Below are 11073 nucleotides of genomic sequence, written 5' to 3'. Positions count from 1 at the left end.
AAGTAAATTGAAAGTGAAACAGTAATTCAGCTCCCAATATTATGGTTGATTAAAGCATATGCTTGATTTAAGCAAAGAAGAAGGATATTCTGCAGGTAATTATACTTCAATTTCTTGTTCCAACCACAGAAACTTAGGTATAAACGTCATTTAGTTAACAACGGAAACTCTCTTCATATATCTATAATCAAGTAACACACACACCAAAATAATTCCATCAAATCACAGCTTAATTAAATTGCAGTAAAATAAAATTAAACATGGCTTCAGATAGTCTTACAGTACTGAATGCACTTGACACAGCACGAACCCAATGGTACCATGTGACAGCTGTTGTCATTGCCGGAATGGGATTTTTTACTGATGCATACGATCTCTTCTGCATCACGACAGTCTCTAAACTTTTAGGCCGTTTGTACTACTACGACCCGGCTACCCATGCCCCGGGCAAATTGCCTCATAGTGTTAACAATTGGGTGACCGGAGTTGCACTTGTTGGTACTCTGACTGGTCAACTTGTGTTTGGATGGCTCGGGGATAAACTTGGTCGAAAGAAAGTTTATGGACTTACATTGATTCTCATGGTCATTTGTGCACTTTGCTCGGGGTTATCCTTTGGGTATAGTCGAAAAGTTGTAATAGGAACACTCTGTTTCTTCAGGTTCTGGCTTGGATTTGGAATTGGAGGAGATTATCCTCTTTCTGCTACAATCATGTCTGAGTACGCGAATAAGAGAACACGTGGAGCGTTTATTGCTGCTGTTTTCGCTATGCAAGGAGTTGGGATCATATTTGCCGGGCTTGTTTCAATGATTGTGTCTAAAGTTTTCCTTATGAATTTTGGGGGTAAAGCGTTTACTACTGATGAAGTTTTCTCCACGGAACCTGAGGCAGATTATGTTTGGCGGATCGTGTTGATGCTTGGAGCTCTTCCGGCTCTTCTTACCTATTATTGGCGAATGAAGATGCCTGAAACAGGGCGTTACACTGCCATTATTGAAGGAAATGCTAAACAGGCGGCGATTGATATGGGGAAGGTACTTGATATTGAAATTCAAGCGGAGGGAGAAAAATTGGCTAAATTTAAAGCAGCTAATGACTACTCTTTACTCTCCAATGAGTTCTTCATGCGCCATGGACATCATTTACTTGGTACAATGACTACTTGGTTCTTGTTGGACATTGCTTTCTACAGCCAAAATCTCACACAGAAGGACATATTTCCAGTCATGGGACTCACTAGCAAAGCTAACACGATATCCGCCTTGAGGGAAATGTTTGAGACATCGCGAGCTATGTTTGTGATTGCCTTGCTAGGTACATTCCCTGGTTACTGGTTCACAGTATTCTTCATCGAGAAAATCGGCAGGTTTAAGATACAATTGATGGGGTTCTTCATGATGTCTATTTTCATGGCGATTATTGGAGTCAAATACGATTACCTAAAGACTAAAGAACATAAATGGACATTTGCAGCTCTTTATGGTTTAACTTTCTTCTTTGCCAACTTTGGCCCCAATTCAACCACATTCGTGCTCCCCGCGGAGCTATTCCCTACAAGGGTGAGATCCACTTGCCATGCCCTGAGTGCCGCGTCTGGAAAGGCAGGGGCAATGGTTAGTGCATTTGGGGTGCAGCAATACACACAAGACGGAAATACTCATAAAATCAAGAAAGCCATGTTGTTTTTGGCATTCACAAATATGCTTGGATTTTGCTGTACCTTCTTAGTGACGGAGACAAAAGGCAGGTCACTAGAGGAAATTTCAGGGGAGGATGAGAAGCAGAACGAGACACAGATGAAGAGAAATAAGACTGACTCTGGCCGCCAGGACGATGGATGGGATTGAAATCAGGACATATAATATTGGCAAGTTCCAGCAGTACTATACATAGATGCATATATAGGAAAAGTATTGCTAATAAGCGAGATGTCACCTCCAGAATAAGGGCTTCACGAAGCAAGGGAATTCGTATAATAGTTTCCCTTCACCATTCCGCGTAGTAGTTGGTGGAGGATTAATTTTGTAATGTCTTATCTCCTGTCCTACTCCTTCCCAAAGTGTTTTATTTCCTTTTGCCTATGAAATGAAAAGTGATATATGGGTTAAAATGTATTTACATTTTGTGAAAAGATGGATGGATGGTTATAGGTAGATCTTGTTGGTCTTTTGTTCGAGAATGGCCTATACATATTAAAAAGACTACATTTCTTGTGTATGAATGAGTTTAACCTTCGATCGACTTAAAAATTTAAAAGACAATACAAAACCTTTAGATATTGGCTAATTTGATTTGGTAGTCATGGGCCTAAAAGCATAGGTAACAATATTTAGAAGGTGTTCCCAAGTTCCTGGTAACAAATTACACAGGCTAATCAGATCGCGAAGAAGAAATCTGCAGCAATAAAGAAGAGAAGGAAAAAGAATGAATGAGAAGAAAGGATAAGTGATAGAGAGAGAATAAGGAGGATTTTCTCGATGCTCTAGGATAAGCAAAATACTTATACAGCTTGATTTCTGACAATTTTGATATTATCCCTTTGTATGCTTCTAACTTACATAAGTTGATAAGAAAGGCATAAGACCAATAAAAGCCCTATCTAAGTAAAGATTGGGGAACATTGGACAATGGGCGAGAGCGCGATTCAGTAATATCGTGTGAGTGAAGAAGGACTAGGGCATGATAAAGTTGAAATATCTACTCAAAAAATAATGGGACTATACTTGAAAACAAATTGGAGCTTCATGAAATCCAACCACCAACCTGAAACTCCATTTCTCATGTCCTGCTTTTATCTGCATAATACTTTATCATGTCCTGAGTTTTCTGTTTCAAATTTTTGCCATCAATTGTCTATTCTTAAGCATCTTGTGTATTGAATTTTTTCTACGTACAAATCGTTATTTTTTGAGAAGCATCTTTTATAAGAAGAATATATTTCAAAAGCTTAAGCCAAAGATAATAGCTTGGAATATACATAATTCATACCTACAAGAACAAAGTTGCAATTTCTATGCTGAAAATCGGAATTACCATTAATTGTTCCCACTTTTGTTTGGATTAAAACCATGCAGGCAATTTCTCTTAACAAATTCATTTGATCAATACCGACAGCGATCAATGAATGGTTTAATGATGGTGTCTAGATTTCTTTCCCAAGTAGTAATACAAAGGAATTTAAAAAAAATTATGTCCTTTTTATTTTTACACATAAGAGACTTCCGTTTTACACACAAGAGATCTGAAAAGACTATTTTCTTCTATTCAAATTGTAAGAGAGCAAGAGATCTCATTTCCGCCTCTTTTACATTGTCAACATTCTATACTGACTTATCATGTTGACAACTTTGCCTAAAAGTGGTCGTTTAACAACTATTGGCACATCCTGTATCTCAAAGTGATTGCCAAAGATGCATAATCTATTGTAAAGCATAAGCATCACAATCACATTGTTGTTTCAATTTCTTGTGACGGCTTTGAGTTGGAGGCATATTATTGATTTAAGCAAAGAAAGAAGAAGGATATTCTCCAATAGTTATCAGGGAATTTCTTGTTCTAGATACAGAAACTAGGCGTAGACACCAATTAACTAATCACATAACTATCTCTCTCTATATATGTATATATACATTGAGCAATTTAGAGATGATCAGACATCAACCAATCTCAGAGAAAATAAAATAACATGGCCTCAGACAATCTTGTAGTGCTCAATGCACTTGACACAGCGCGTACCCAATGGTACCATGTCACCGCTGTTATCATTGCTGGAATGGGATTTTTCACTGATGCATATGATCTGTTCTGTATCACTACTATCTCGAAACTTTTAGGCCGTTTGTACTACTACGACCCAACTACCCATGCCCCTGGCAAATTGCCTCATGTCACGAACAATTGGGTGATTGGAGTTGCTCTAGTTGGTACTCTATCAGGCCAGCTTGTTTTTGGTTGGCTCGGAGATAAACTTGGTCGAAAGAAAGTCTATGGACTTACATTAATTCTCATGGTCCTTTGTGCAATTTGCTCGGGGTTGTCCTTTGGGTATAGCGCGAAAGGTGTAATAGGGACACTCTGTTTCTTCAGATTCTGGCTTGGATTTGGAATTGGAGGTGATTATCCTCTTTCTGCTACGATCATGTCTGAATACGCTAACAAGGCAACTCGTGGGGCGTTCATTGCTGCTGTTTTTGCTATGCAAGGAGTTGGGATCATTTTTGCAGGGCTCGTTTCGATGATCATTTCAAAATTGTTCTTGATGAAGTATGAAGGGAAGCCATTTGATGTGGATGAAATTTTGTCCACAGAGCCCGAGGCTGATTATGTTTGGCGGATCGTGTTGATGCTTGGAGCTCTTCCGGCTCTTCTTACCTATTATTGGCGAATGAAGATGCCTGAAACAGGGCGTTACACTGCGATTATTGAAGGAAATGCTAAACAAGCCGCGATTAACATGGGGAAGGTACTTGATATTGAAATTCAAGCAGAAGGTGATAAATTGGCTCAATTTAAAGCAGCTAATGAGTATTCTTTACTCTCCAATGAGTTCTTCCAACGCCACGGGCTTCATTTGATTGGTACAATGAGTACTTGGTTCTTGTTAGACATAGCTTTCTACAGCCAAAACCTCACACAAAAGGACATATTTCCAGTCATGGGACTCACTAAGAAACCTAACACGATATCCGCCTTGAGGGAGATGTTTGAGACATCGCGTGCCATGTTTGTGATTGCCTTGTTTGGTACTTTCCCTGGTTACTGGTTCACAGTATTCTTCATTGAAAAAATCGGAAGGTTTAGAATACAATTGATGGGGTTCTTCATGATGTCTGTTTTCATGGCGATCATTGGAATCAAATATGATTACCTAAAGACTAAAGAGCACAAATGGACATTCGCAACTCTGTATGGTTTAACTTTCTTCTTTGCCAATTTTGGTCCCAATTCAACCACATTTGTGCTCCCCGCGGAGCTGTTCCCTACAAGGGTGAGATCCACTTGCCACGCGTTGAGTGCAGCTTCTGGAAAGGCAGGGGCAATGATCAGTGCATTTGGGATACAACAATACACGCAAGATGGGAATGTTCATAAAATCAAGACAGCTATGATACTGATGGCCGTTACAAATATGGTTGGATTTTGCTGCACGTTCTTGGTGACCGAGACAAAAGGTAGATCACTCGAAGAGATTTCAGGGGAGGATGGCGGGAAGAATGAAACACAAATGAAGACTAGCAAACCTGTCTCTGGCCATCAGGACGACGGATGGGAATGATAACATGATATTATATTGACAAGTTTAATATCACTTTGAACAACACGTAATTTCAAATGTAGGAAATCATTCAATAAAGGGACTAATATCACTACGCGTTGTGCTTTCTATTTTCAATCACCTCTATGAATAAGAGCTTTAACATGATGAATGACCTCGGTAAAACAGGTTAAATTACACTGATAGTAACGTATATAAGTTGAATTGGAGTTTTATTGAGCTAGTCCATCAGTATACTAGCTAGTACTTGGCCAGGATACTTTTGCATTTTGCTTCTCCTTTATGTATAAGTACTAAATATGTTTAATTATGTATTCATTTTCTAGTGAAGAAATGAATGCCTTTTATTTTGTTTGCTTGAGGATTGCCACGACCCAAAATTACCTAAGTCATCAGGAGAGGACCCAAAATTGTATTTTTCAATTTGTGTGGATCGACTCTCATCACCATTCATAAAGCCCATAGACATTTTTATCCGTTCATGTTTACAATTTTAATTCAAACAAGGACAACTCCATCGTCAATTGAGAAAATTCAATCCCTACTTATAATTACTATGATTGTATTTGTTGAAATATTTTTGTTTCTCAATTTGTAAAGCAATAGATGCTATATATGAACATTCAAAAGGGGCCCAATCAAGTCAATGAATATTAATCTTCATTGTCAAACCATATATAGGAGATATAAGTTTGACCTTATCATGTCTTAATTTATACTAAATTTGGTGAAACTTGACTTTCTGCTGCTTGAAAAGTGTTTTTGCCTAACTTAATATGGTACATCATAACATCAGCTTCTTGTCATTTTCTGATAATTCAATTCGCGAGTTTTACAAATAAAGCTTAAGTTCAAGAAAATTAGATTTTCAATTTTACTTATGTCTTTGTCCTAGAAATGCTATCCATTATACTATTAGGGATGCTACTTAGCCGATAAATAAAGATTCATCTCACATCTAGTATATATGGTTTCAGTTACATATCATAAATAATTCAAATAGTATCAAGTATAGTATTAGAAATTCACTTGTGGAACCTCAATTTCCGTGGATTTATTAGCTAGTACAATACACCCATTTCTTCTCGTGAATTTTCATAACTCGTTTATGCAAAATTGGGATATACACTTAAAATAATAAGTGATACGGAATTAGATAGAGTAATATGTTTCTTTAGCCAAGGAAAAACATTTATAATAGCATAGTCCAATAATTGTTTGCGAAAATTTCTAGAATAAATTGAGTAGGTTGCTAGTATAGTTCCTTAGCTACAATTTTTCTATTTGTTGGTATAATATAGAATGAATCTTTCCGATAATTAAAAATAAAAATAAAAAATATAATTCTCAATACTTGCTCATGTACAACTACAAAATACCAAACATTCTAACGAGGAATAATACAATGCCACAAGTTGTTATGCAATACCGTTAGATTAACCAACCAGGGTGAATATTGTTGCTGCTTCTCTTTAAAAGAGCAACCGCCAACCGTCTTATACCACAGCACTTTGGCTTAAAAGTTGCGGGGGACCTAGAGTTATGCCAACCCCTTATACAACGAATTAAAAAAAAGTTAGCAAAACAATGAGGCTTATAACTTTTAATTTGAAGGTGTTGTCCATTAAGCGATGTGAGCCACTTTCAGAACGAGAGGTATATCTGCTCTAAATGACAAAGTTGAGAGGTATATCAGACCCTTTTCCCTTAAACCACAGATGTATTAGGTATTGTAGGGACGAATTCAAGATTTTTAATTTGTAAATTCTGAATCATATATATATATATATAGAAACATAAGATCGATTTGAGTCATACCTTGACACATGGGATTGAACCATGCACATATATGTGTGGTCATATTTTCTTATGTAGTTGTTGTATGAATTCAAATCAGTCAGACAAGTTCGAATAGTGTGTGGATAAAAAAGTGTTCATAACTAAGCTATTTATAGTTTCTTTTTGGTTCAGTGTTATCTGCAAGAAATGGAGTCAGATTGTGTCACACGTACGTACATCATAGTTGAGAAATTAGATGAAGCTCTTTCTTTTATATAAGTTATGTAAAGCCTGTAGGTTGAGCCTCAGTCTTCACTCATACTCTTTTTAATGTAACTTGGTCATCTTCACATCACTAGTGGTCATCTTCCTATGGAAGAAGTTAAGTAATCAACTTGACCGGAAAATGTGTGCCAATTTATTACTAGTAAGAGTTAAAGTTTTATATTACTTCATACATAGCGATGGTGAAAAAGAATTTGGGATTTTTTTATAGAATGTCCGTCAAAATAATAGTCAACAAATGTATATTTTTGTATATTACTCCCTTACGTTGTCTTTACTTGTCAAGTTTTGCTTCTAGAGAGTCAAATTGAATTGATTTTGACCAACATCTTAAGATGTATTTTTTCATCATATTAATATAAATAGAATTGCAACTTAATTATAATATTTTTTGTATAGTTTTTAAACATCTAAATTTAAAATATTGAATTAATGTACTTCATTTAGCTTTTCAAAGATTAGTCAAATTAACTTTCGTGAAATGAAACGTAAATGAATATATTATAGGATGTATAACTTATACATAACAAATCATGATCTTAATAATACATGAGCAATTAATATATAAATAAATAAAGATAAAACATAACTACTCTTATTATATCAAACCAAACACCAAATAAAAAATGAACTACTCTCAACGTTACTAATTCTAAACGTTCTATTAATTAACACTGTTTTTATATACTTAACGTCTCTAACAAGGGACCCTAATATTTGATAGACAATGACCCTATGTGTTATGACACAAAAGAGAGAATTTAATACTAGGTGTATGGACCAGAGAGATACGTGTCCTAGGAAAGTGAATTATGAAAGAATTGAAGCCAAAGAGGTTGTAGGTGTAAGTATATGTTTCACTAGCCTTACTATTTTAATTTGTAATATCCCTTAAAATTAACAAAACTAGTCAGTAGTCAGTACCTACACACAGATTACTTATTATTACTCCCAACTTGCATATATACATACACTTTAAAGCTTTGACTTACCCGTGAATACAAAATCGTATTCGTATGTAGTGTACTCATCTAAGAATAAACTACATTTTCATCTCACGTGACACCACATAATTAACTAATGCAAACCCTAATTAAACATGAGTTTAACTGTTTAACTACTATCTATGTGCTAGCTATTAATTATATAAAAAGTATATTTGTCACCTATATCAACGACAGAATTAGAATTTTCATTAAGAAGATTCAAATTAGAAGAAGATATATGAACTAGTCGCAGAGGATTACACATCTACAATATATACATAAAAAAATATTTTAACCATATGTAATTTTCTGCCAAAGGAAATTTCGAAACCGCAAGGTCGCTCCTCCTGACCTATACAGATTCATAAGAAGTCCAATATTAATTTTGAAAATACTAAAAAACAACCGTAATAAAAAAAAAGAAGATAAATACTGCAATAACAATTTATTTAGTACTCCCTCCGTTTCATTTTAGTTGTCATGATAAAGTTTGATACAATTCTTAAGAAAAAAATTAGGCATAAGGAGTGTTGTTTGATCTATATATCCCTTATTAATTCTTTAATTTTTATCTATATATGTGCCTCTTATTTGTAGAAAAACTAATGTTAAGGAAAAAGTTGGAAATTTTTTTTAATTATCTCTTGATTGTTTAAATCAACAACTATTTTGAAACAAGTATCTTTTACATAACAATTTAAAAAAAACAGAGAGAATATTTACTCCATATTAATAATATTAACGTTACTAATTAATTCCGACATAACTTACTTTTAAACCAAACAATCTAGTTGTGTATATACTTTATTTCTTATTTAGTGAAGTTTTAAGGAATATATCACACCTTTTAAGAAAATTATTTAAGGATTACTTTTCATTATTAACTTTTGATTATTCTCAAACCATTCTCCTAAAAATATAAAAAGCAGTTAAAACATCATAGAGAAAAAGGATTCATATGAAAAATAATATATCCCAATTATTTTGTTGAACTTTCAATAATTTTGCTTATTTTAAATAAACTATGAGAAAAAGTCTAGTAAGTAGTTGCAATAATGATTGTTGTATGATTGTAAGCCATCCAATTGTGTTGTCATGCGCAGCAGTTGGGCAACTTCCTTTTATTAACCCAACAAACGCAATAAATAATAAACTAAATAAGCAGTGCCTCAGTAGATAACAGGTGTACTTCTAGGGGATGTGTTCTGCTTTATTTGGCCCTTTTTTCTTATTTATTTATATGCCGACTGCAACAACCAATTGAACTATTACATTTTTACATTTCTCAAACTATATATTGCAATTAAATTGTATTTTTGGCCTTTTGAATTTGATGCAATGTAATCATATTTCCCTTCCTTTTTCAGAATATATATAAACAAAAATACTAATACAATTGACTATTCCAGAAAGTGGCATACTGATAAGTAAAAATAAGAAAAACATGACCATCATGCCTCCTGTCTATTTTAAGTATTTTCTAAAAATGTTTTTATTTTGTGGTATTGAAGAATATTGACAAATTATTCTGTAATGCTTTTGTTTGTTTGTCTTTAGTTGTAGTTGCCCATATAATGAAAGAAAATGTTCTGTACATTTGGATTTTCTGAAGATTTTTGATGATAGATTTCAACCTAAGCTACTTTGGGAAATAACTCTACACATATATAGCTGTTACTTGTGGTCCAAAAGTTTTTCGATGTTTGTATCCATTTTCTTTTTACTTTATTGCTTTCTTTGTGTCTGTAAAATCTTGAAAGAAATGAAGAAGAAAAAAAGAGCTAGAAATGTGAGTACCTAATCAGTGACAAATTAATTAAAATATTAAGTATATATGGTGTTCTTTTGTGTAGGAAGTCTTTTCAATTTAAAACTTTGTAGTTTGGCTAGCTAAGTAATAAAGAGAAATAAACTCAAATTTTCTTCTATTTTTCTATTAATTTTGTTCTTTTATTTACCAAATAAATCTAATTAAGTGATGTTGGTAGAGGCTTAGCTTGTATTTCGACATGCGATATAAATTATGATTTTTAATTGTAGCTGGGTACAAATAAGTCAGTTAATTAGAGATGAGTAGCCAAGGGTTAGGCTAGTGCTAGTGTGGTACGTAAACAACGACAAATCACATGATTTTGTACTGATCAATTTTGAGTTGTTGAGTGATGATTTGCTGATCTTAACGAACTTGACTCTGTCCAAAGAGAGTGAGAAGACCTTTGACCTGGGCTGAGGAGGGGACAATCTAAGGGTCAAAAGAATTTACCTAGGCATGGGATAAAGGGCAAGAAGAGCCGAGATGGCAAATCAAGCAGCCTATTGCGCTAACGGTAATGGATGCATGATTTCAAAATTTAAAAAGACATGATTTGGAATTTCAAGCTTTGATCACAATCGTGGAAGTATAGAAACTTGCGACTCACTATTTAGAGACGAAGACTGATCTTCTTGATATGCGAAAGACTTATAAATCACCACTGAAATACATAACTTCTCTATGTATTTCTCTCTCCTCTTTTCTTTGGTATTATGAAGATCCCGTATTATAAGCACTAGCTAGGACTTTGGATATTTTGGTTTTCAAGTAATTCTAGTAGACCTTTGGGCTAGAAAATCGTGGGTTGGGCGATCGTCTTGTAACCTTAACAAACTGATCCAAATGTAATTGGATTTTCAATCAAATAATTTTAACTCAAATTAATCCAATTTTATTAACTAATAATTTAACTTAATCGACAAATCAAAATA

The 11073-nt window shown here is 34.3% G+C and overlaps 2 protein-coding genes across 2 annotated transcripts; both read left to right on the top strand.

Moving 5' to 3' along the window:
- Positions 1–260: 260 nt before the first annotated feature.
- On the top strand, positions 261–1850 carry LOC125834447 (low affinity inorganic phosphate transporter 5). Its single transcript, XM_049513603.1, has one exon. The coding sequence runs from the start codon at positions 261–263 to the stop codon at positions 1848–1850; it is 1590 nt and encodes a 529-aa protein (XP_049369560.1).
- A 1798-nt stretch (positions 1851–3648) lies between these two features.
- Positions 3649–5366, top strand: LOC125834446 (low affinity inorganic phosphate transporter 4-like). Its single transcript, XM_049513602.1, is given in 2 exon segments — positions 3649–3671; positions 3673–5366. Coding segments are annotated over 2 exon segments (1629 nt in total). The 3' UTR covers positions 5279–5366.
- Positions 5367–11073: the final 5707 nt, after the last annotated feature.

The sequence above is a fragment of the Solanum verrucosum genome, unplaced genomic scaffold (genome assembly GCF_900185275.1).
Source record: "Solanum verrucosum unplaced genomic scaffold, falcon-dt-bn FXZP01000279.1, whole genome shotgun sequence".
Classification (NCBI taxonomy): domain Eukaryota; kingdom Viridiplantae; phylum Streptophyta; class Magnoliopsida; order Solanales; family Solanaceae; genus Solanum; species Solanum verrucosum.
This window is presented reverse-complemented; position numbering and strand designations above follow the sequence as displayed.